The sequence below is a fragment of the Tiliqua scincoides genome, chromosome 6 (assembly GCF_035046505.1).
Source record: "Tiliqua scincoides isolate rTilSci1 chromosome 6, rTilSci1.hap2, whole genome shotgun sequence".
NCBI lineage: Eukaryota > Metazoa > Chordata > Lepidosauria > Squamata > Scincidae > Tiliqua > Tiliqua scincoides.
In genome coordinates, this window is record NC_089826.1 from 8,447,851 (window position 1) to 8,474,690 (window position 26,840).

The window sequence follows — 26,840 nt, forward strand, 5'->3', positions numbered from 1 at the left end:
ATGTAGGCAGGAGGGGTACAGTCCAAGCCAAAACTGCCTACTATTATTCAGTAGGTAAAACAAGGACTGTGATCTGAAACTATGTAGGTCAGCCCTGACTGCATTGAGTGGCAGTGGCTCCCCAGGGTTTCAGATGGGACTTTCCCAGCCCTACCTGGAGATGCCAGGTGTGAGCCTGGAGCCTTTTGTGTAAAGCATGTGCTTTGGCCCTGAACTAAGGCCCCTCCCCTCGTACCTAGCAACACTTTGGGCAGAGGGGTACTGGTGAAGTATTAATCAGGCCAGCTGCAATAGCCGTGCAGTCCATGACATTGAATCCACAGACCCTCTGCCCTAAGCAGATCAGCTTGCCAATTTTACAGCATTTCGGATAAAGTTTGTGGGGATTGTTCTGAAGCCACAATGTTATTTAAAACACACATCTTTTGGAAGAGAATGAACAGTGATGGAATGGGCAGTGAGGAAGATAAGAGGAAATACAATCGTACAAACCGCATTCCAGTCAACAAGGGCTGAGCCTCCCTCTGTCCTCTGCCCCTATCATTTAGAAATGCTAATTCTGCGTATCTTGCTATGACTGCCTCTTTCTCTGCAGGGTGAAGAATTAATACATTTAGAAGGCAAGTGCTGTCCTGAATGTATTTCAAGAGGTGGGCCCTGTATATACAAAGGACATACCAAAGATGTGAGTAGTTTGATCATTTGAAGTATGTAGGCCCATCAGGGTATGGGATAGTTTGGAGAAGCATACAGACCCCCAAAAAGGGCTGGTTGAATTTATGGAGGCATGATCAGAAAACTTTATTTAAAGTACACTGATGCTGCGTTTTAAAAAGGGGGGGGGAACACCACTTCCAAATATCACTTTCTGCAATGCATACTTTTTGGGTGGGTGGGGAGTGGCCTAAATAAGGAAAAAACAACAACAAATGAAAGAACTATCAAGAAATACGTATTTTTCTATGGGTCACAGACCAGGCTTTGCATTTCTGCAGTTGTATTGTAGAAGTGCAGAATTTTAGTCTCTGCATTCTAAGTACCTCTACGTTGATTTTGTTTTTCAAAAACAAGTTTCTAGTCCTTAAGACTTCAAAAGAAAACTGTCAGGTTTGTTGGCAGTGCCTAGTGAAATCAACCAGATGGTAGAGAAGGAATGGAACAGGATTTTTAATTGGGTGGGGGGGGGCTCCCCTGAAATAGAGCAGAAGAGAACAATGACTTCTGTCTACCTTGTGTTTAGATTTTGAAGGATTAAGGTTCAGACTGCCTATATCTACACGTGGTTCATTCCTCCCACCCTTGTCTGCTGAAATCTGAATGGAGCCCCTGCTCCAAGCTGCAGTATCCCATTATACACTCACATCACACACATGCCCAAAGGTCAGTTTCCAAATTCCCAGGCCAAAGGCAAGCCCCTCTGGCTGTCCACTGATGAGATCACAGCATGCCTGAATCTGATCAAGAGAGAGTCAGAGCTGGTGCATTACAGAAAGAAACCTGCACATTCATAGGGAAAAGCAGGACCAGGGTACTTAGAAACTATCTAGAAATGCTTTCTCTTGATTGCTGTCTTTTTATGGCATTGCCTTGTTCAATAATATTTGATGGTGCTCTTCCTCTGAAGTCTCTGCTATTATATTATAATGCAGAGGGATTTTCTTTATTCTGACAGCTAAATGATGATGGCATCAGCTGCTGCTTTTGTAGAACTGAAAGGTGCCTTGCAGCATAATCAATATTCACCTGCAAAAGATCAATTTTTTTTCTGAACTGTAACATCTAAGCCTGCATCACAGTATTTGCAGACAAATATTTGCCAGTATTTGCCAGCCATTCTGTGTTTGGAGGCTACAGATGAGGCCAATTGAAGTGTTCGTGGATGTGGGCGGGCCAGGTTGCTTATAGCTGCTTTAAATTTGAAGACATTTACTTATGCAAATACAGGCATGCACCACTTAACGATACGTTAAGTGGGATACGTTAAGTGGGATACGTTCTCCAATCCCCGTTGTTACGCAATTAGGTCATTAAGTGAACATTCAGTCCGACCTATTGCCTTTGTTGTGTAAACAAACACTAGATGGCTGCACAGGCTACTGAAGACCAATTGCTTCTTCTTTGCATTAAGAGCCTCCCTGTTGTGTAAACGGACACTCTGCTGCAGGCTATGGGAGATGCGATTGCCTCATTAAGAGCATCTTTATTGTGCTTTGACCGCCGTCATATATGTTGTCCGTCATTAAGCGCAGGGTTGTTAAGTGGCACACGCCCGTATATATACCCAGTGTGCAGGTGGTCAGTTTCTGTCCTTCAGCACAAGTCAGTTATGGTCTCCTTCCCTCGATCTGTCTCCCAGTTCAAAGCCTCTTCTCCTATTGCTGTTTTTTTAGCAAAGCCCAGCATATCATGGTCTATGATGCCTTTAAATATAGCATGGAGTTTAGCCCTTGCTGGTAGGGCCTTGTAGAGTTCCCTTGGGTAGCCCCAGTGGCATCGCTAGGAGGGTGTGGGCTGCACTGGGGCATGTACAGGAGAGAGGTGTGACTCCACTGCTGACCAAAATGTTTAAATCTTGGTACTTTCAAATAATACCATCATGCTATATATCATTCAATGTGTAATTTCATGCAGAATGCAATGAAACAAACCATGATGAAGTGTTTCTATTATATTAAAAGTTATAGCCAAAAAACCAGTGGGGTTGGGTAGTGGTGCGTCACCATGCCCACTGCTTGGAGCATTGCCCCACCCACTGCATGGGAGGAGGACCATCATGGGGGTGACGCACTGACCTCCCGCATCGGGTGATGTGAACCCTAGTGACGCCACTGGGTAGCCCAGTGATGGTTTTACCGGCGTAGATCTTGGTGCCTTACATGTGCAAAGTATTGATTCTTCCTCTGAGCTGTGGACCTTCCTCAAAGAGTGAAGAGCATAGACCTCAGTACAGCTTCCAAGGCAGGACCACAGAGGTCATTTCAAGGACTTTCCAGAAGTCTCTCAAGCACATAAATGGAAAGCGAAACTGCCGGAAAGGAAATCCATACGTTTCCACAGAGAGGTGCCATATCTCACAGTCTTTACCGTTGCCTTATGCAGGGTGGTGAAAAGTGGACAGAAGGTCTGTGCCGGGAGTGTGAGTGCCGGGATGCCAAAGTGGTCTGCTATTCTCCATCTTGCCCGACTTGCTCCTCAGGCAGCCTGGCAGTAGCTGTGCCGGGAGAATGTTGCCTTCAGTGTAAACCAGGTATCGGCATGTTTACATTATTGTTTGTTACTTGGGTTTCTGTCCTTTGAAGGCTTGGAAAAATTAGCAGATGCTTAGAGGCAATGAGCCATTAAAAAAACCTCTTAGTAGACATTCCCCACCCCCGTGTCTGCGGATTCTGTATCCGCAGTTTCAATTATCCGCTGTTCAAAAATCACTCCTATTGCGCAAATTCAGTGACATTGAAAATCTGCTCATAAGCATTTAAGGAGCTACAAGGAAACACAGTCTGAAAACTACTGCCACATCCCATGATTTGCTTCTTAGCACTGACTAAGGACTCAGTCCTAGCCTCCCCCCCAACACACACATTGGTGCAGCTGCCCCAAAAAGTAGCATACTGTATCCAGCAAGGGGAGGGGAGTGGAGAAGCTCCAGAGGAGTAGGGGGATTCACCCCTCTGTAAACCTCCCACTGCAATAGAGCTCCTTGGACCTGCATTCGCGGTTTAGCTGCCACAGGTCTGAGAAGAGAAAGGGAGGCTGCAAAAATGAGGGGATCGAATCTGGCGTGTGTCATCACCACCGGATCCACACCCTCCTGCAGCCTCTTCAGCCCCCGTTCCTCCCCCCTCTTCACCCTGTTTTGGCCACCACCTGGCCCCGCCACTGTTTTACCTTCTCTGGTGCGTGCGCGGCTGGGTTCATCGGTGATGGTGGAGTTCTGCTACCTCCCGCAGCAGCACTGGGAAAATGGCCAGAGTTCCACTATTTTAAATGTCTCTGTGCAATAGCCTAATCTGCGATAGGATTGGACTGTTAGAAAGTGAGCAGATCCGTAGGCATCCTGTGCACGCATGTGCACACATGTGCACGCATTGATCAAACAGAATTACCTGTTCTTCACGACAGATCAGTGCCATTCAGACTGCTTGACCTGCTCACAGGCTTTGGATCACTGTGACGCCTGCCGAGATGCCACCAAGTGGCTGCAGAATGGACGCTGCATGGCCAGCTGTGGACCGGGATTCTATCCAGATGCTGGACTTTGCTTAGGTAACAAGGCTTTCCATGATGTTGAAGTTGCCTTGCTCTGTCTGTGGTGCTGGAAGATTTGCAACAAATAACCCTTTACTTCTGAGCATTAATATACGAATATGAGCATTAATTAATTGCTATCAGCATTAATGCGCAAGGACTATTTGGGCTGGATCTGTTCGGTTGAAAACCTTACATGATATTTTCGTGGAGATTCATATTTATTCTTCCTGCCTTGTCTGTTTTTCTCCAGAAAATAGATTGTGCTTCTCTCCTTGAGAAAATTCTGAATTCACTTTTGTTTAGAGTTTTGAAAACTAGAACATAAGTACATAAGAACAGCCCCACTGGATCAGGCCATAGGCCCATCTAGTCCAGCTTCCTGTATCTCACAGCGGCCCACCAAATGCCCCAGGGAGCACACCAGATAACAAGAGACCTGCAAGGCTTCCTGGGAATTGTAGTTAAGAACATAAGAACAGCCCCACTGGATCAGGCCATAGGCCCATCTAGTCCAGCTTCCTGTATCTCACAGCGGCCCACCAAATCCCCCAGGGAGCACACCAGATAGCAAGAGACCTCATCCTGGTGCCCTCCCTTGCATCTGGCATTCAGACATAGCCCATTTCTAAAATCGGGAGGTTGCACATACACATCATGGCTTGTAACCCGTAATGGATTTTTCCTCCAGAAACTTGTCCAATCCCCTTTTAAAGGCTATCAGGCCAGACGCCATCACCACATCCTGTGGCAAGGAGTTCCACAGAACACAACCACACTCTGAGTAAAGAAATATTTTCTTTTTTCTGTTCTAACTATTTTTTATAACATGTGAAACCAAGAAAAGTTATATTAAAGAAAGAAAAGAAATATAGAATTAGACGGGCATGCACTGCCAGTTTTGATGCTGGACCGATTCTGAGAGCATTTAGTGAGTTTGCAGCTATTAGTCATAGCTATCCCATGGCAGTAAAATTCTGGTTGTCAGATGGTGGGGAGCAGTAATGTAGCTACAGGGGGGGGGCGGTTTGGTAAGTATTGCAGGTGCCACAATGCAAGCAGCCCCTCCTGCTTGCCTTCAGAGCCACTCTGGGCAGTGATGGCGAGCGGAGGGGTGCTTACACAATACATTGTGGGGCCTACAATACATATTGCTCTGCCTCCTTGTAATATGCTACTAGTAGGGTGAAACAGGGGGTGTTTCTCAGCACCATGCATTCTGGGGTCCTAGCTGGCTGTTCCTGGAGAAGAATCTTACCCGGGTCTTGCTTAGGGGCATCTCAGACTTCATTTAGAAATGCAGAGTGTCGAATTAGCTGGATCCTTGGTCTGATCCAGAAGGGCCTTTTTCAGTTTGTCATTTGTATGAGGGGTGGAGATACAGAAGGAGCACAGTAGACCTTCTCTCTCTCAAGGCCTGATTAAACAGAATATGGAGATAACATATCTAAATTCACATTAAAAGTCCGTATGGTGGCAATTAACCCAGTGGAAGCACTGCATTTCAACTAGCGCATCTGCCTCTTTGCGTATATCTCCCTATAGCAACTTTGTTGCTCCATCCCCACAGAGGTGTGCATATGGAGTGCTCCTCCTACCTCCTTCGACAGAAACCATAATCCAAAAATCAAAGGAAGGGAACGATTTTTGGTTTTCAAGCTGGCAGAAACATCACACACAGTGAAACATTCTCCTGGCACTGCTGATACCAATTGTAGGCAACCTTCAGTCTCGAAAGACTCTGGTATTGCGCTCTGAAAGGTGGTTCTGGAATAGCGTCTAGTGTGGCTGGAAAGGCCAATTCGGGAGTGACAATCCCTTCCACACTGGGAGCAAGTGTAGTGTGTCCCTGGTCTGTCTCCCTGGCTATGGGCCTTCCTTCTTTGCCTCTTTGCCTCAGACTGTTGGCCAAGTGTCTCTTCAAACTGGGAAAGGCCATGCTGCACAGCCTGCCTCCAAGCGGGACGCTCAGAGGCCAGGGTTTCCCACCTGTTGAGGTCCACTCCTAAGGCCTTCAGATCCCTCCTGCAGATGTCCTTGTATCGCAGCTGTGGTCTACCTGTAGGGCGCTTTCCCTGCACGGGTTCTCCATAGAGGAGATCCTTTGGGATCCGGCCATCATCCATTCTCACGACATGATCGAGCCAACGCAGGCGTCTCTGTTTCAGCAGTGCATACATGCTAGGGATTCCAGCACGTTCCAGGACTGTGTTGTTTGGAACTTTGTCCTGCCAGGTGATGCCGAGAATGCATCGGAGGCAGCGCATGTAGAAAGCGTTCAGTTTCCTCTCCTGTTGTGAGCGAAGAGTCCATGACTCGCTGCAGTACAGAAGTGTACTCAGGATATGATGTTTTAAATCCTTAAGCAGCAATTAATTTTGCTGAAAGGTCATATTGGGAAGGGAGTTGGCTGTTTTGGCCCAAGGGACACTAGCTGTAGATTACTATTTTTGATGATTACTGTTCACATTATTTTCTTACTTTGTGCAGCCTGCAAGAAGACATGCTCTACCTGTACCAATGGGTTTGCTTGTACGTCATGCCAGGCTTCTCTGCTGTTGAAGGATGGCCAGTGCGTGACGTCATGCGGGGAAGGGTTTTTCCCAGGATCTCTCCAATGCACAGGTAATATATCCAAGTCTCTAATAATACAACTTCTGCATGTGTTGTTCAGTCTAGGTTGGACAGCAAATGTGGCCCATCAATAGGCAGGAGATGTTAGGTGAGGTCAGACTGGAGACCATCTCCATGTTTCTGAACAGCTGTTTATATTTTACCCCGCACCCCACAATAAAGACACAGGCAAAGGTCTATGGTAGAAAGGGCCACTTTATTAACTATTTAAAATACAGCTCAAACTGTAGCAGGGACTAAGTCATGCGGGTTCTACATGGTGGAAACGGAGCTGCCCGTCTACCTCCCCCTAAACCCATTTTGGGTGACCACCCCTGACTCCAAGCTGCATCAGGACAATGCCTGCCGTCTCCTTCCTTGTCACCCCAAAGGGGTCAGGGTGGCTGGCTAGTGCAGGCCACCCGAGCGAACACGTGGTACACCTTTGCCACCAGGCTGAGATTTGGCCAGCCCGCGTCACCCAGCCGGGTATGCCAGCATGACCAAGCATGGAGTCCTCCCAGCCCTTAGCACCCCGCGGTGTACACCAAGATTGCCTTACCTACCCAAACCCACACGACACATGCCTAAAGTGACCAAGAATAACCTATTTAATGCCCAAAAAAATTCCCACCATAACTCCACAGTCTGGGGTAGGCGAAAAAACCACCAACCTAGAGGCCAATTGGGTGATGGTAAAAAATTCCTTCCCAGCCCCAAATGGCAACCAGCTAGTCATCAGACTGCCGAAGGGTGGGCAGGCGGGGGATCACACCTTGCTCCCAAATGGGGGGGGGTCTCAGGCCGCAGCGCCCACGTGGCCCCTCTTCCAATTAGCCCCCAGCCAATCAGCTGAGGGATAGCCCTGCTGTGCCTCGTGTGGGGGCAGGGGTAAATGCTGGTGGCACGTGAACTCACGTGGCACCGGAATTATGTAAAAAAGGGGTCTTGTAATAATGAACAAAATCTCATTTTGTGAACCCCCCCTCATAAAACTCGAGCTGTTGTCTTCAAAATAATATCCCCCCCCCAAATGTACTATAAGCTATAAATCAACATGAAAAGTTTATTATGGCTAATGCGTAAAGCATGACAATGATGCATCAGAACATTTTTACATGTTCAAGTTCTCAAGTAAACATCTTCATTCATCACACAGAAAAATGGTGTATGTATGATCTTGCCATCCATAGTCTATTTGACTTTAGACATTTTCCTGATCTTGTTAAAAATTTCCGCAGTGGCTTAATTCTGATATTTATATATATTTTTACAATGGACTCAAATGACTTTTTGCTGGAGTTGCTTGCTTCCTGACCAGAGAGTGCGTTCTGTGAACAGAGTACATTTGCATTGGCTTGAATATTTATTTTATTTTATTTAGTTATAGAATTTATATCCTGCTTTTCTATTCAATGAAGGACACTCAAGGCGGTGCACAATTTAAACCATATTAGGGCACAATCCTAACCAGGTCTACTTAGAACTAAGTCCTATTGTGTTCAATGGGGTTTGCTCTCAGGAAAGTGTGGTTAGGATTGCAGCCTTACAAACATAAAACGTACATATATGTATAAAAGACATTTAAAAACATAAGTATTGCCTTTCTATGATTCTGGTGTTCAGTGAATTTGGAATTTATTTTGGCAAGGACTGATAGAGGGGAAAGAAGAGGGGGATGAGTACAGAGGCAACTAGTAGGACCTGGGTAAAGCACCAGAGGGAGATCGAGGCAGGGTGTTAATGCTGGCTTATGCTGATCTGATATTGAAGGTGGAAATTGAAGTTTTGCCCCACCAGCTGCCACCCACCTCCTTGCTAGTGGTCATCTAGCAAAACTGATTGGTGGCCAGACTGATGGCATTGCTGCGGGGGGTGCGTGCCACACTAGGTGACAAGCATGGGGGGGTGACACCACTACTGGTCAAAATTTTTAAAATCTTGGTATTTTCCAACAATACCATCATGTTATATATCAATCGATGCGTAATTTCATACAGAATGCAATGAAACAAACCAGGTTGAAATATCTCTATTCTATCAAAAGTTATAGCCAAAACACCAGCGGGGACAGGGCAATGGTATATACCACACGCACCACCTGTGGCATTGCCCCGCCCACTGCGTGGGAGGAGGTCCATCATAGGGGTGACATACTGGCCTCCCCCACTGGGTGACACAAACCCTAGTGATGCCACTAGTGGGCCAGATGCCATTAATCGGTGAGAGGAGCACTTTCTATGCAGGGAATTTTAGTTTGTGTTACGATATTTGCTATACAATATACATTTCTCAGTTTTCCTCTAAAATCATGAGAAACTTGGCATTTTGGGAGAATGGAAGCCGGGACGCTCTGAATGTGGCAAGCCCCCAAAGTTATGCTTGCCCAGTTATTGCAAGGACATGTGGAAATGCAGGCGTCTCACCTTAATGTACCGAAAAGATGGTCTGTTAATGGAGCTGAGTAATGGTCGATATTCCATCTACATTTCTTGTGCACAGCATTTTCCTTCCTGGCTCCCTTTCATGACTTTAGTTGATGAGGCCCGTGCAGGTGAATATGGCTATTTGTTTCACATGATTATTACCGGGATTGCAGCTCACTCACGGAGCATTTCATGCATATTTGCTCTTGCGGGAGAAAGTGGCTAGCAAAATTTCTTTCGCATTTCCTCCAGGGAGTTCAAGCAATATGCTTTTGTTCTGCCTGACTGCACCTTTCTGCATATAAACAAAACCCATGGAGAAAGCTTTGGTTTGGGGGACTGGTTTGTAGTAACTCAGTTGTTTTGCCCCTTTTTGTCATGTGTTTGCTTTTGGCTTGAGGTCCAATCAGGATGGAGATTATTCAGCCCCCCCTTTACCCTAGTGTGGGCGCAATCCAGAAAGCACCCTGGGCTGGCGCAAGACCCTAGCTGAATGAGGTGATTGAGTGGAAAGAAGAAAGAAGGAGCCTGAGGGCAGACATGACTGAGATATATAAAATTCTACATGGGATGGATAGAGTAGATAGAGGAAAGTTCTTCTCCCTCTCGCACAACACCAGAACCAGGTGACATCCACTAAAACGGAGAGGTGGGGCAGTTAGAATAGACTGTAGGAAACATTTCTTTACTCAGCTTGTTACTCTGTGGAACTCCTTGCCAGGACATTGTGATGGCACTTGGCCTTGATACCTTGAAAAGGAATTGGGCAGATTGATGGAGGAAAAAACCATCTCCTGTTTTTAGATGTTTTTAGCCTGCTTTTAGCCTCCTGGTTTTAGCCTGCCTCTGAATGCCAGATTCAAGGGAGTAGCAACAGGATACAGGTATCCTGAGTGCCCTCTGAGCCAACTAGTGGGCCACTGTGAGATAAAGGAAGCTGGGCTTGATGGGCCCTTTCCTTGATCCAGCAAGGCTCTTCTTAAGTTTTTATGAACGGCACTACTTCAGAGTCCAGGTGGGGGATTCCATTTTTGAGTGTTTCTCCTGAAAAATGTGGAAGCTTGCAGAGCAAGAACAAGGAAGATCCCCTTGCTGCTAGTTTTCTACATGCAGGGTTGTTTTTTTAAATGCATACAGTAGATGATTGTTCAAATATGTGATTCCTCCATCTGAAGTCACTGATTCAGTCCATTCTACTATCTCAGGGTTCTGTGACCTCTTTCCTCTGCTTGTGCCGACCAGATTTTACATAGAATGGAGGTAGGTGACTCCATAATGAAAGGAAGTGAATCTTCATTAGGGAGAGATAGGGTTTAAAACTGAGGGCAAGATTGGAGTTGGGAAGGAAACATTATGATTCAGACCCATCCTTGTCCTGTAACTCTGAGACCCTTATTTTGTTTGATCACGAAGTCACCACTCTGGGTTCCTTTAATCATCTCCCGCCCTATCCACCCCCCAAGTTCTCTCCCAGAATGAAGATATCTGAGCAAACTAATTTGCTATGGTGCTGTCTTTCTTGACAGGCATTTCTCTTAAAGAACCATAAATTCATTAAAAAGGGGAAATTGGAAATCTGTAAGGAACATTAGCTGCTCGATTAATATTCATGGAATCCCTGAGTGACAGGGGGTAGTGTCTGAGGACGCTGGCAACGGCATATCTTAGGGGCAAACAGAATGTTATATACCAGATGGGAGAATGCATCTACAAACGACTTTTTTCCTTTTGATGAAAGCTGCTGGGGGTTGCTGATTTGGGTTGGGGTCACCAGAGGGGAATCTAGCCCTTTCCCTAACTGTAATTAAACGGAGGGAGGATTTAACTTTTCCCTTCCATGCCACATTAAGTCTGTCTGCTTTCTCCTCTGCAGATAAGAGCAGCTTTGGAAATAGAATATCTTTTACTGGACATATGAATGTATATACTAAAAGGGGGGAAGAGAGAACTAAGAATGGCTTCATGTCATGGTTCCTTAGCTCAGTGGTTCCCAAACTTTTTCGCACTGGGAGCCACTTTTTAAAATGCTGGGTCCCACCTAGCTTTACGAGACTTTTAAAAAGGTGATCTAGAAAGAAATATTATCTATTTTTTTAACATAAATTTGAATTCTTTGACGCAATCATATCTTCTCACCCAAATAAAGATATATTAAAATATTGTAAAATTTATTTATTTATTTGCAAAAAAACTCAATCCATTTCTCATAATGAGGCAACCATTAGCCTCGAGGCTTGGGGGGCTTAGTTATGCAACCCAAACTTCACCTGCCCCCCCCACTACCAGTCATTGATGGAAAAAAACACATATCAGAAAAAAGATGCTCAAACATTTATCTCCTTATATTTACACAAGCTTGCATACTGAAGGAACTCACAGCCCAATCCTATCCACACTTTCCTAGGAGTAAGCCCCATTGACTATAATGGGACTTCTGAGTATTCATGCTTAGGATTGGGCTGTCAGCTCCTTGCAAACTGCTGGAGCTCAAATTTTTGCAGGGCAGTTAACAGTTATCTGATTTTTGAATAGCCTCAGGGCTTCCGGTAATGAGTTATCTGATCTTTCCATTTCCTGTGTTTTCATTGGAGGCTCTGTGGGTCCCACCAGAAATCGGGTTCCAATCCGCAGCTTGAGAAACTGAGAAACCTAAGCTAGTACAAAGAAGGATAAGTGGTTTAAGTGTAGAGGCCTCCATGTGTGCAATGTTGCGCACAGTGGATACCATCAGCCCCCCACTCTTCTCTCTCCTTGTGGAAATTACATCCCCCCTTCTTTACTGTAGCAGAGACCTCAGCTGTCCATTACTTCCCCGAAAGACCTGAGCCAAATATATCACCCACATGTTTGTGACACTGTCCTCTTGACAGCTTTGTTTCGACTGATCTGCCTCTCTTCAGATCTTCAGTTACTTTACAGAACTGCACCGTCAAGAGAAAAGAGACACAGCAGGGGAGAAATCGATAGCTGTAAAGATTTTTTTCGAAAGGAGGCTGTGATAAATCGCCTCTTGGCTTTCTTTGTGGGTGTGAGGAGAACACGACGTTCACCTGAACGTCAGCCATGTTGGGCCTACACGGCTGACATTGTATGGGCACGAACACAGGGCCTTGTTGCCAGCCATGCTGATCTGATGTTGGGCGCGCTCTCTAGAGGAGGGGCTGTGATTGGCTTTCAAGATAGGCTGGTGATCCTGGTTTCCAAAAAACATTTGACAGAGGAAGCCTGACATTTATAATTGTGATTCTTGAATGGGCCTGCCTTTGGGATGTAGAGTGGTTGTATTTGGAACTGTAACCTCCTCTGTCTATCCAGAATCGCAGTGTGGATTCCGAGCCAACAGGTCCACCACTGATATGGTATTCTCCCTTAGACAACTGCAGGAGAAATGCAGGGAACAACGACAGCCACTCTTTATAGCCTTCATAGATCTCACAAAGGCTTTCGACCTGGTCAGCAGAGAAGGCCTCTTCAAGATTCTCCCCAAGATTGGATGTCCACCCAGGCTCCTCAGCATCATCAGATCTTTCCACAAGGACATGAAGGGCACTGTTGTCTTCGATGGCTCCACATCAGACCCTTTTGACATCCGAAGCGGAGTAAAGCAGGGCTGTGTTCTTGCACCAACCTTGTTTGGGATTTTCTTCGCTGTCCTGCTAAAGCAGGCCTTTGGAACTGCAACAGAAGGCATCTATCTCCGGACCAGATCAGACGGAAAGCTCTTCAACCTCTCCAGACTGAGAGCAAAATCCAAAGTCCAGATGAAATGTCTGCGTGACTTCCTCTTTGCCGATGATGCAGCTGTCACTACCCACTCTGCCAAAGATCTCCAGCAGCTCATGGATCGTTTTAGCAAGGCCTGCCAAGATTTTGGACTGACAATCAGCCTGAAGAAAACACAGGTCATGGTTCAGGATGTGGACTCACCTCCCTGCATTACAATCTCTGAGCATGAACTGGAGGTTGTCCATGACTTTGTGTACCTTGGCTCAACAATCTCCGACACACATTCTCTCGATACCGAGCTAAACAAGCGCATCGGTAAAGCAGCTACCACGTTTTCCAGACTCACAAAGAGAGTCTGGTCCAACAAGAAGCTGACGGAACATACCAAGATCCAGGTCTACAGAGCTTGCGTCCTGAGTACACTTCTGTACTGCAGCGAGTCATGGACTCTTCACTCACAACAGGAGAGGAAACTGAGCGCTTTCCACATGCGCTGCCTCCGACGCATCCTCGGCATCACCTGGCAGGACAAAGTTCCAAACAACACAGTCCTGGAACGTGCTGGAATCCCTAGCATGTATTCACTGCTGAAACAGAGACGCCTGCGTTGGCTTGGTCATGTCGTGAGAATGGATGATGGCCGGATCCCAAAGGATCTCCTCTATGGAGAACTCGTGCAAGGAAAGCGCCCTACAGGTAGACCACAGCTGCGATACAAGGACATCTGCAAGAGGGATCTGAAGGCCTTAGGGATGGACCTCAACAAGTGGGAAACCCTGGCCTCTGAGCGGCCCGCTTGGAGGCAGGTTGTGCAGCATGGCCTTTCCCAGTTTGAAGAGACACTTTGCCAACAGTCTGAGGCTAAGAGGCAAAGAAGGAAGGCCCATAGCCAGGGAGACAAAGCTGTCAGGAGTGGGACAATGGTGCATCACCGTGATCATTGCGTGGGGAGTGGGCCGCCCATGCTCATTGCCTGCAGTGGTTCACCCACTGCATGGGAGGAGGTCTATCATGGGGATGAAGTACTGGCCTCCCGGACTGGGTGGTGCAATCCCTAGTGACGGCATTGCTCTGAACCCTTCTTGAAGGCCAGCTAGCTGGACAAAACTTTTTCCTCCACTTTAATCAGTATAGTCCCAATCAGCATACAGTGTGCTTGCTCAGGTGTTCGTTTTCGGAGCCCAGTTCACCCAGGTAAAGCCCAAACTGGAGAGTGCTAGCAGGAGTCCTAGTGCTGCTGGTGCCAACTTTAGTCCTGCCATGTTCTTGCTGGGCCCAATATTTGGCTACAGAGGGAAACAGTGTACTGGAGGAGAGATCTTGCCGTGATCACGAACACTCTGGGTGCTCTCAGGTTTGAAAATGGCTGAATGACCTTGGTGGTGCCTTACACAGGGGAGGCCCTTCTCTCTAGAGCAGCGTTACGTGTAGACACGTTCCTCTCTCTCTCTCTCTCTCTCTCTCTCTCTCTCTCTCTCTCTGGAGGTGAGCCAGCAATAATCTTTCATGAGTTAGATCACTGCTGTGGCTAATAGCATGGGTTAAGCAGATCTCCTCCTCATCCTTCGAAATAAAATCTTTTCTGCTTTTGAGCGTCAACATTCCAGTGGAAATTCTATCGCACAAGAGCAATTTTTCCTGTGTGATTTATTGTTGCAGGAGCACTGATGGCACAACATTGTGTTACTAACCCGTAAACCTCTTTGCATGTTCCCACTCCGTGAAATGGGAACATATGGTTGGGCACTGCGGGGGTGCACTGAAAGTCCTGTCCCCCCACACCGATGCCTTCCCTTCCCTCCCTCTGCAGTTACACAAACACCATTCCAGGAAGATCCTCCCACTCACTAGGGACACTGGATCTTCCCACTCATTGGGACTCACGGAGGGTTAGGGCTAGGGAGCACATCAGCTCCAGGAGCAAGGACTTCTGGCACATTCCTGCTGCCAACCACACGTTCCTCGATGGAGTGTGTGTGAAGAGGGATTATGTATTTGGCGCCCTATGGAGTACCATGAGCCAAACAGACAGGTCCCTGCTCCCAAGGAGCTTACAATTTTGTCAACAGCAGGGGAAGCAACAGAGGGGGAAGTAAGGGAGAGGCAAACAGTGACAGAGAGAGGAGAGGAGGGCAGGAAGGGCGATGGTAGCAAGGGATGGTGGATCATTTTCTGCAACACTTCAGTTTGCAAATTGATCCTCAGAGCTTGGTTAGGCTAGGCGTAGGAGGTCCCCTACATTAGGTCCATCACATTAGGCTTTGAACGTGGAACTTCTACAGTGAAACTCACCACTCTATCTCAACCAGTTCCCACTTGCAGGACACACCCATGTTACCGGAATGGCACATCACATTTCTGCCTGCATCTTCTGTGCCACTCAGTTCCTGCCAGTGGTGGGCTCAGTTGTGGAGTCAGTGTGTAGTGGGTACAGTTCACCATTTGCTGAAGTCTGCACGGATGCCGTTAACTCACTTTCTAAGAACACCATTGTGCCTATGGCAAAATGGCTGTTAATTCGGATTCATAGATAAACCTGGACCACAGATATCTGCGTTCAAATTACCAGCCATGATGTCAACCAGCGCCTGGGAAGATAAAGCAAGTTGGTGCAGTGCAGTGCCCAAAAGACAACTGCAATCCTATCCTGCTTTCCTGGGATTAAGCCCCATTGGACGCAGTGGGTCTTACTTCTGAGTAGGCATGCATAGGATTGCTCTGTAAGTTACACACCAGAATTTCCCTGCTTCAGATTAGGCCTCTGTCATGAACTCATGACGTGGCCTTAGAGAAGTCACTCCCTCTCAGCGCCTTTGAGTATTGATGTCAGGATTACACAAAGTACTTTGCGCACCCAAAAAGCATTATACAAATGCTTGAGTATTATTCACAGCGTGTAGACTGCCCTGATCTCTCTGTATGAATGGCAAGATACGAATGTGATCAATAATAATTGATATTATTTTGATATTTGAATAATTGATATTATTACAGAGTTATGCTGTATCCAGTTTCGTCCAGGTCTCTTGATATTTGTATTTGTGGCTCCGTTCTGTCCTTGGGTCTCAGCTCACGACTGCTGTATATAAGAGCTGCTGTTACTTTTATTTATTTGTGACACTTCCACCCCCATTTTTCCAGGGAGTGCCTTTAGTTCAGCAGTAGAGCATATGCTCTGTATGCAAAGACCCCAGGGATGGCAGGGAAAGCCCCCCACCTTGAACACTGCCCATGAGTATAGCCAGTACTGAGCTAGATAGACCACTGACCCATCTCAGTCTAAGGCAACTTCTTATGTTCCTTTGAGAAATGGAGTGTGGCTCTTCTGGAGCTTCCATAAGGTCTCCCAACAGGCACAAGGAAGGCTGTCTTCATTTTCATAACATACCAGCAGCCTGTGTTGTTGTTGTTGTAACCTTTATTGACATATAAGCCTACAGCACCCGGTATTCCCAGGCGGTCTCCCATCCAAGTACTAACCAGGCCTGACCCTGCTTAGCTTCCAAGATCATGGTAGAAGCCTACAGCACCCGGTATTCCCAGGCGGTCTCCCATCCAAGTACTAACCAGGCCTGACTTTGCTTAGCTTCCGAGATCAGACAAGATTGGGTGCATTCAGGGTAGTATGGCCGTAGACCAGCAACCTGTGTCTTTGGGTTGCTATGGCAGCTGCGTTCCATCCTGACCCCTTAAAAAATAGCTTTAGATTAGCAGCCATGTTCCATCCTGATCCATTAAAAAACAAAATTTGGCCTGAGGACACACAAATAAATTATAAATCCTGAACATTCCCAATTTAGAATATTTTTTTTTCCAGTATAGCCTCAGATTTGTGTGGGGGTTTTCCCTGGCAAGTCAGGAACAAAAGGAAAAAAAGCACCACTGGGGTTGACTCCCTTCTGTTTAACAAGCATAAACGTGCCTTGTTGATGATAATAAAAGTTAAGAACATCTTTAGGACAAAACTTGGGCGTAATCGTATAAAACTTTTTTTTTCTTCACTAAAAGCTAACATGGTGTAATTTTACACGCTTTGCATAAATGCCGGTTGTACCTGACTTAACATGCCTCAACCATTTCAAATAATCTCCTGCTCTACAAATCATAACACACACCAACTTTTCTCCTTGCTGCTCCTTGTACTTGGCTTCTTGCAGAACTGGCAGCCATAACATTCATTGATTTCATTGCATGAAATCCAGCACAAGTGACTACGTCTCCCAGAAATCTTTTGGCCCTTTGCCTGCGCTAACTTGCTTTTGGCTCCTTGGGGGCCAGAGTGCTGAGTGGCCTATGACAGCCAGTTGACATTTTTGAAGCTATTACACCCATTAAGAAAAGGTAATAGTCTTTGGCACATCAGAAGATGTGTCTCACTGAAGAAGTCTTTCTGAATGTGCTGTACCTGCATTATACATGGGGAAAAACTGCCAGTGGGATTTAGTTCGTGCTGTTGATTTACATGTACTGGTCTATTTCTCACTATGACACTATGATGGCCATGAACATTAACTACTGGAGGGAGGGAGAAAGAACCAGGAAGATGAAGGTCCGGTCACTGTTGACGTGCTTGTTGTCCTTCCATATATACTTTCTACTGGCTTCATAGGCACAAATAGTTCATATATATGCTCTCTCTCTCTCTCTCTCTCTCTCTCTCTCTCTCTCTCTCTCTCTCTCTCTCTCTCTCACTCACTCACTCACTCACTCTCTCTGTGTATATATAGATAGACAGACAGACATTTTGTGGAGCCCCACAAAATGATAGATAGATATTTTGTGGAGCCCCACAAAATGACAGACAGACAGACAGACATTTTGTGGAGCCCCACAAAATGATAGATAGATAAATAGATTGATAGATATTTTGTGGAGCCCCACAAAATGATAGATAACAACAACAACAACAACAACAACAACAACAACAACAAAAACAGGTATTTATCTACCGCCTTTCTTGATCTTTATTCAAGACTTTATTCAAGGCAGTTTACATAGGCAGGCTTTTATTTAAATCCCTTATTAAATAGGGATTTTTACAATTTGAAAGAAGGTTCTTTCTTTCAAGAACCACTACATTCAGGTGTTTCATTCCGATCTGGCTTCACATTCTGGCCTCCATCCTCCCACGCTCAGAGCAGATGGAATAGCTCGGCTTCAGCTTATCAGCTGCTTCAAGGTCGCACGGTGCCGGTGGCCTCGAACTGGCGACCTTGTGGATGTTATCTTCAGGCAGACGGAGGCTCTACCCTCTAGACCAGGGGTGCCCAAACCCCGGCCCGGGGGCCACTTGCGGCCCTCGAGGCCTCTCAATGCGGCCCTCAGGGAGCCCCCAGTCTCCAATGAGCCTCTGGCCCTCCAGAGATTTGTTGGAGCCCGCACTGGCCCAACGCAACTGCTCTCAGCGTGAGGGCAATTGTTTAACCTCTCGCATAAGCTGTGGCTTGAGGGCTCCCTCCACTACTTGTTGTTTCACCTCTGTGATGCAGTAGTGGCAGCAAAGGAAAGGCCAGTCTTGCTTTGTGCAAGGCCTTTTATAGGCCTTGAGCTATTGCAAGACCTTCATTCATTCATATAAGTTCATCTTTAATATATTCATTTATGTAAACTTATGTAAATTTATTCAAATTTTAATGTAAATTAATTCTTTTTTCCCCCCAGCCCCCGATACAGAGTCAGACAGCTGATGTGGCCCTCCTGCCAAAAACTTTGGACACCCCTGCTCTAGACCAGGCCTCCTGCCTAGATAGATAGATAGATAGATAGATAGATAGATAGATAGATAGATAGATAGATAGATAGATAGATAGATAGATAGATAGATAGATAGATAGATAGGGTGAGTGACTGAGCGAGTGACAGCACAATCCAGAGATCATGCGCTGTTGTTATCAGTCCCTTGTGCCAGCTTCCAGCTGTCACAAGTGTGCTGTAAAGCACATTCATGCCACCATAGGAGTTGGGAAGGCCAGCGCAAGGATTCATGCTGGCCTCCCCACGCTGGAGGGGTACATTTGTGCCTGTAGCAGGCTGCCAGTGTGGGAGTTTGCAGTGGGCGGGGGAGGACGTTTCATGGGCATTCCAGGAAGGGGAGAGGGTGGTGGGTGGATCGGAGGGTGGGGTGAGCTGAGGAGTAGGGGAGACCAGCCTCTGCCACTTAGGCCAGATCCTAAGCCCCTCTCCTAACATCAGGGTGCTTGGATCTGTGCCAGTGATTTAGCTGGTGCAGATCCAAATAGTCCCATCGTGGTAACTGGGGTAGTGCTTGGGGTAAGGGAAAAAATTTCCCCTTGCTTTGAGTTGTGCCACAGCGACCTCCAACCCTGTGTTGGATACAGCACAGGCCAGCTAGTTTGCCTGTTTCAGCACAGGTTAGGATTGGGCTGTGAGTGATTGAATATTGCCCTCATTTTTCCAAATCTGGGTGATTTTTTCTGTTCTAATCTCATCTTCTTTCTTTCTCTCTCCTCCTCCTGGATCCAGTTACATGGTCTCTTTTTTTCCCCATGACCACTTTAAGAAACATTCACACATGTATATAATTCACAGTTGCTATAGCTCTAAACCGTGGGGTGAAATGGAACATTAAGCAAGATAAATAAGTAAATAAATGTATGCTTTGGTTGGCATTTCATGTGCACCTCTAGCATACAGTAGTGATAGTGACATTTGTCCCTTGAATACTCATAATCATGCAATTCAACCTTGTCTTTCATGCATACCTAAAAGGTCTGTGCTGAATCAAATAAGGTGTATCACATTGAGTGGCAGCACTCATTAAAAGGCATCACTGCAACAGATCGATGACTAGATGATGTAACTCCACAGTTGGCTGACCCATCAACCTCTTTTTATTCTTTAGCTTGCCATGAGTCCTGTTCTGCTTGCTGGGGCCCTGCTGCAGACAACTGCTTGGCCTGCAGAGATCCTTCTCACCTGTTGCTGGATGGGCTTTGTGTCTCTGATTGTGGCCATAGGTTCTATGTTGATGAAGGTGTCTGCAAAGGTAAGAGCACTCAGTCTTGGAAAGTCTCCCTTGTTTCTTTTACACAGAGTTTGAAAGGTGGACTTATATCCGTTTTTAGTGCAAGCCTAGGAAGCTGCGTTATACTGAGTCAGACCATTCGTCCATCTAGCCTGGTTTGTGAGGGTCTTTCTGTTGCTTCTATCTGGGATCCTTGTAGCAGAAGATACTGGGGACAGAAACTGTGACCTTATTTAAAGACCCATTACAGGCTGGGTCTTAAATCTTTCTTAGAGCCGGGTTTGCCTGAAAGGCCTTCTCCCTCTTTAGAGTTGCATGGGGGGGATATGGCGATTAGTGAAGGAATGATGCTTTGCACATGTTCAGAGATGCTCTTATCTCACTAATTCAGAGTTTAAGCTGTCATTCAAAGCCTGTACCAGATTAAAGTCTTAGTGAAATGCAGCTCAAGTTCATCTTTAGGAAAGGCTTCACATTCGTGGTAGAGCACACATTTTGCAGAGGCCTAAGTTCTTTGGCCAAAAAGTTCTTTGCAGATGGTCTAAGTTCATGAATCCCTTCCCGGTGTGGAAGGGATTGTCACTCCCGGATTGGCCTTTTCAGCCACACTAGACGCTGTGCCAGAATCACCTTTCAGAATGCGATACCATAGTCTTTCGAGACTGAAGTTTGCCAATACAAGTTCTTTGGCATCAAACTTGTCCCTTCTATGTGGCAGCTGAAAACTAGGATTTTCCTGGCCATTTTTAGTTACTTTTCTCTGGGTGGGTTTTTGTTTTTGCTCCTGCTGTTTTTATTGCTTTCTTGATTGATTATGTGCCCAATCCTATCCAACTTTCCAGTGCCGATGCAGCCATGCTGCATCCTGTGGTGGTGGGGGGACAGTCATGGAAGCCTCCTCATGGTAAGGGAATGTATGTTCCCCTACTTCAGAGCTCCACTGCGACTACACTGGCACCGGAAAGTTATTATTATTATTATTATTAATTGGACTTGTAATCCGCCTTTCTCCCCGAAGGGCACCCAAGGCGGCTAACAGCACTTAAAAACCATAAAATACATAAAATTATAAAATTTTTGTTGTATAGGATTGGGCCCTATGTTGGTTGTTGTTTCGTTGGATTGTTTTAGTTTAATATATTATAAACTGTCTTGAAAGGTGGGCTATAAATTTTCATGTCAATGAATCAAATAAATAAGGGATAGCTGGGTTGGGAAGGTCTCTACTAGAGACCTTGAAAAACCACTGCCAGTCAGAAAAGAGAATATTTGCTGTAACTAAACCACTATTTTGATGCTGCACAAGGCAGGCCATTGATTAACGTGAGCCTTGAGTTTGCTGTGACCAGTTAAAACTTGTGTCTTCCTTTCATCAATAGGTGACAATTACCTATTAACTTTTAGCCAGGTCTGACGGTAGCACGATAATCAAAGTCAGACATTGCCAACTTTTTTTTTCTGACCCTGTTCCTGTGCCTTCAGTAGCAGCCTGCTAATTAGTCATTTTGCCGCTGAGGCTTTTCTGAGCATAGAGATGAGTGGTAAGAAAAGTTTCATCCGCTTGATTTCTGGGTGACAGACTGCAGGAGCCAAACCAGTTACGAAGGTGACAAATCTAATTTATGCCAGCATCTCAAAAACTTCTATTTTCCCCTTTTGCTTTTTCCTCTCCTCCAGGCCTAGGCACTCCTCATGCCTAGGCGCCTTTCTACAGAAAAAAAAAAAAAAACATGGTTCAGACAGACAGTAAACATAATATTATCTGGGTGTAAAGACTTTTATCGACTGAGAACAGGCACACACCCCTAGCACAAATATTTGATACGAAATGCCACTTGTTTTCAAGACTACTTGGTTATTCTCAATAACCAGATGCTGAAAGACTGGAGGTTATCTTGCTTGTTGAATGGCAATCAAAGAGAAATTGAAATGATTCTCAAGCCTCCCAAATTTCCACTCGTTTGTGGAAAAACAGACCTTGTCAACAGTTAATTTTCAGTTGTGTAATACTTAAGCAGCATGACGACTAAAGGTTGCTGCTGGCATCAGATAAATCACATTGAAGGGAGATGGAAGGAAGAACCATAGGAAAAACTTCTCAGCTTGTGTAGCTGCATTCAGGTCTTCATACCTTAGGCCTTGTACAGCACAGACCTATTTTGCACTGGTACAGGCAGGCCAGAAGGCCTGCGCTGTATCCAGCGCAAGATTGGGGTCAGAATCGAATCATCCGGACGCAAGGAGAAACTCTTCCCCTTACCCCTGGGTAAGCCACCACGGCCCCAATGGGTTTTCTTAGACTTGCACCACATCAGGAGGTGGTGCATGTCCAAGGAGAACGGAGCGGCATGAAGCCGCTCCATGCTGCTTAGGGAATGGGGTTGAGTTCCGGCATAACTGCTGGATCCCAGCCCCACCTCCCGCCCCCAGGAATGCTTCCCTCCCGCCTCCTCTCCACCCTCCCCAGACTCCTGCATTTTGGACGAGCTTGGCCAATGCAACACTCCCTCCCCAGGTTGGCGTGGAGGATGGATGCAGCCTCTGTGGGCCCAGTGTGCTTCCCTGTGCTGGCCCAGCCAACTCCCGAAGAGGTGCACACATGCTTTACAGCATGTTTGAGACCCTCCTGGGCTGGCGCAAGGGACTTGTGCCGGCCTAACAGTTAGTTAGGATTGAGCCCTAATGTGTTTGGTAGGGTAGAGGTGAAACACACTGCCCTGGCACCCTGAACAGTAACTTCTGGGTTCTCCCTCTAAGGAGGGAGTGCTTGCTGAGGCAGCTTTGCAGCCCCCGTTGCTTCTACTGTGGAGACACCCTTGTGAAGGAGAAGGAATGGGGTGTAGGAAGCCACCAGCACCTCCTCTGTAACTAGGGCGGAGCCTGAAGAGCAGTCATGCACCCCCCCCCCTTGGTGCAGTTCTCAGGGCAGGTGCCCCTCAGGCTCCACTCTACTTATGCCTCCGTGGTAGGGTACAATGAATGCATCTGGGAGAGGGGCAGATGTATTCATGTTCCCTAGGATGTCTTACATAGCTGTTCAGATGCGTTCAGTTTTGTGGGTCACAAATTACGCAAGTCTGCTTTACTGCCTCTTGTGAAATCGTCCTTAAATGGAAGTTTAATCGGTGGGCCTTGTACTTTCACGCAGTCATTGCTCTGCTCTTGTGATGTCATTACTGCACTCCCCCTTAAACGATGGGTTTCATTTGGTATCATCAGATAACAGCATTATCTTTTTTTGTTTTTTAATTAGCCTGCAATACATCGTGTGAGAGATGTTACCCAGACCGGCCCAGGTGTTCAACCTGTGCTTCAAACAGAGTTCTGCATGAAGGGAATTGTGTCTTGGAATGCCCCAATGGCTACTACATGGATAATTCTCAGAGATGCAGAGGTAAGAACTGGTTCCTACCTTTTACTTTTCTACAGTGACATTTCCAGTGTCTTTGGGGAGCCATTAAGGCCACCCCTTGTTAAATACACACACACAAAGGTACTAGGACCTTCTATAAATAGGAAGATGTTAAGAGTGAGTTTGGCTTTATAGTTGCAAGGCATAAATAACTGCTGAATCCTGCAAGCTGGATCCTTTTTCTGCAGGAAATGAGGGTGGTCATCAGTTCCAGATGTTCAGGTGATGTCTTTACTGTTATGTTCTTGCCACTCTCTGTCTTTCAGACAGAGAAACCTGATCCTTGTGTTTGTGCATGAGTTACAGAATATGGATAGCCATTCTGTTTGGAAGGAGGCCAGCCTTGAGCAGCCACTCATACAGAGACACAAGAGACAGTCTCCTCTGAGGGTGGATAACTCCACTCCCTCTTTGCTTCTGGAGTGATTGTGTGATACAGGGCCCAAACCCATCTATCCTTCCAACACTGATATAGCCATACCAATGGGGCGTGTGCTGCATCCTGCAGTAGGGAGGCAGTCACAGAGGCCTCATCAAGGTAAGGGAATATTTGTTCCTTTACCTTGGGGCTGCATTGTGGCTGTAAGACCACTTGAAAGGTGGATAGGATTGGGCCCACAGTCTCACCTGATGCAGACACAGAGCAGACTTATCTGCTTCCAGTGAAGGCTATTTGGAAGGAGGCAAGGTAGAGTGGCTCCAGGGTGGGGTGGAGGTGGCTGGCAACTCAGCAGAGGCCCTCTGGTAGCCCACCCACTTCAGATAGCCCTATCACTGGGTGGGCAGCAGGCATAGGCAAGAATACTGAGGAACCAAAGCATGGAAGATCAAGTGGCTGCAGGAGGCTTTCATCCCAAGGCAGGGTGGATCTCAGAAGTTATTCCTGAATGAAAGTACCTTTATATACCTTTATAACAGTGGTTCCCAAACTGAGCCAAGGCCAGAGGAACCACAGAATCCTCGCGAAAAACCCGCAACCCTTTACAATGCATAGGACTGTAGCCTCAATGGGGAGCTGCAACCAATAGCCTACTAGGTCAAGGGAGCCACCAGTCGAAAAGGTTTAGGAACCACTGGGCTATAAGAAACAGTAGGGTTGAAACCGAATCCTAACCCTTTCTACTTAACCAACTGTTTCTGTTCCTCTGCCAGTTTGCCATGGTTCCTGCACCAGCTGTGTCGGGCCTCTGCCTACTCAGTGTACATCTTGTTCCTTTCCCTTGGCCTTGCGCCAGAGTCAGTGCCTGTCTGCTTGTGGAGAGGGATTTTATCAGGATCGTATGGTCTGCAAAGGTAACAATTATTTTTCCTTTCTTTCTGATGCAGCCCACCAAATAAATACCTGCCATTCATTCTTTCGCTCAGGTATTGGTGTGTGTCCTGCTTGTTCCTCAGATATTTTACAGAAGTTTTCAAGTTTTGCCTTTGTTGGTAACGATCTCATCTTGGTGAATTTTCACTGAGTTCTTTGAAAGAGCTCCATTGAATCTAATTGACTGACTCCCTTGGGAGAAATGCAAGCGTGATGTTCAGGGTTCTTGGAAAACTATGTCAGAAGCAATGCTTAGGGCGGTGGTGGAAGAGGCCTACTGAGAAGCTGGCATCACTCAAATTGTGTTCCTTTGGCTCTGTTGGATTTCTGTGGAAGGAATTTCTGGGGCAGCTTCACAGTTCTTTTTGTTTTTTTAATGCTGCAGATTGCCACCCATCCTGCCGTAGTTGTGTTGGCCCAGACCGTTTACACTGCACACAGTGCATGGCGCTGGAGGAGGGCCTGCAACCTGAAGTGAACCTTGAGGGAAATCCAGCTGGTGCCTGCTTACCCCACTGCAAAGCCCATTTCTTCCTCAACAGTGCTGGGGTATGCAAAGGTGAGGAAAGGATTTGCCCAGGATAATAATGAATTTGTGTGAGATTCATGCCTAGGACTTCATCAATCTGTGTATAATTCTGAAGTTCTTTTTTTAAACTGTATCTAGGAAAACCAGTTTCTGTGAATGGAATCTGGTTGGCAACCTTCAGTCTCAAAAGACTATGGTATAAGCCTACAGCACCTGGTATTCCCAGGCGGTCTCCCATCCAAGTACTAACCAGGCCTGACCCTGCTTAGCTTCCAAGATCATGGTATAAGCCTACAGCACCTGCTATTCCCAGGTGGTCTCCCATCCAAGTACTAACCAGGCCTGACCCTGCTTAGCTTCCGAGATTAGACGAGATCAGGCATGTGAATCTATTTAGGAAGTAAAAACAACTACAAATTCAGTGTTAAGGCCACACCTGGAATACTGCATCCAGTTCTGACCACCACGTCTCAAAAAAGATATAGTGGAAATGGAAAAGGTGCGGAAGAGAGTGACCAAAATGATTACTGGGATGGGGTACTTCTCTTATGAGGAAAGGCTACAGTGTTAGGGGCTCTTTAGAAAAACGGTGCCTGAGTGGGGGACTTGATTTAGGTGTATAAAATTATGCAGGGGTTTGATAGAGTGGATAAGGGGATGTTCTTTTCCCTCTCACACAACACCAGAACCAGAGGATATCCACTAAAATTGAGCGTCGGGTGAGTTAGAACAGACAAAAGAAAATGCTTCTTTACCCAGCATGTAATTAGTCGGTGGAACTCCTTGCCGTGAGATGTAGTGGTGGCGTCTGGCTTAGATGCCTTTAAAAGGGTCTGGACAAATTTCTGGAGGAGAAGTCCGTCACGGGTTACAAGCCCTAATGGGTACATACAACCTCCTGGTTTTAGAAGTAGGTGACCTCAGAATGCCAGATGCAAGGGAGGGCACTAGGATGCAGGCCTCTTGTTGTCTTGTGTGCTCCCTGAGGCATTTGGAGGGCCACTCTGAGATACAGGAAGCTGGACTAGATGGGCTTTTAGCCTGATCCAGCAGGGCTCTTCTTATGTTCTTAAATGTGCCCTCTCGTGTTGTTCGCTAGTATCTAATCTTCAAAACAAGACCCTTCACAACTTATCTTCAGTCAAAAGGGACTTCTTATACTGGGGCATTTATCCACCAAACCACATAATTTTTTGCAATGGTTGCGTTTTCTGAATGCCAGGTTTGCAGGTTTGTTCTCCGGCCAGGAATGCCTGTCAGTCTGCCATCAAGAGGGCTCACAATTGACACCAACTATATCCACTGGGAGGATGCTATGCCTCAGTGAACAGAGGCAGTTATAGCCCCCCTGCTTCACATAAGAGAGCTGTCACAGCCTCCTAACGCAGTTAGCAGTTGCACTGACAAGGAGGTTAAACTGCAACTGCGATTTGCCTTTAATTCTCAAGAAGATAATAGCATGCATGCAGTGGCAAACCTGGGGGCTGTGGTGTGGCAGCAATGGTGTGACATTATGCGCCATCACTTCTGGGGAGCACACATCAAAGGGGAGCACGCAAGCTCACAACAGTGGCTGGGGCGAGATCACCTCA

The 26,840-nt window shown here is 46.4% G+C and overlaps 1 protein-coding gene and 1 non-coding gene across 2 annotated transcripts in view; one reads left to right on the forward strand and one right to left on the reverse strand.

Annotated features, from left to right (window-relative positions):
* FRAS1 (Fraser extracellular matrix complex subunit 1) overlaps positions 1-26,840 on the forward strand; it is a 279,843-nt gene that overhangs the window by 117,746 nt on the left and 135,257 nt on the right. Inside the window, exons 11-18 of the mRNA XM_066632279.1 lie at positions 596-685; positions 3,100-3,247; positions 4,120-4,263; positions 6,736-6,870; positions 19,873-20,016; positions 23,249-23,389; positions 24,560-24,700; positions 25,105-25,278. Of these exons, the coding sequence (XP_066488376.1) occupies positions 596-685; positions 3,100-3,247; positions 4,120-4,263; positions 6,736-6,870; positions 19,873-20,016; positions 23,249-23,389; positions 24,560-24,700; positions 25,105-25,278 (1,117 nt within the window). The remainder of the gene's footprint in view (positions 1-595; positions 686-3,099; positions 3,248-4,119; positions 4,264-6,735; positions 6,871-19,872; positions 20,017-23,248; positions 23,390-24,559; positions 24,701-25,104; positions 25,279-26,840) is intronic.
* Positions 16,529-16,647, reverse strand: LOC136656144 (5S ribosomal RNA). Its single transcript, XR_010794707.1, has one exon. It is a non-coding gene; the product is annotated as a 5S ribosomal RNA (ribosomal RNA).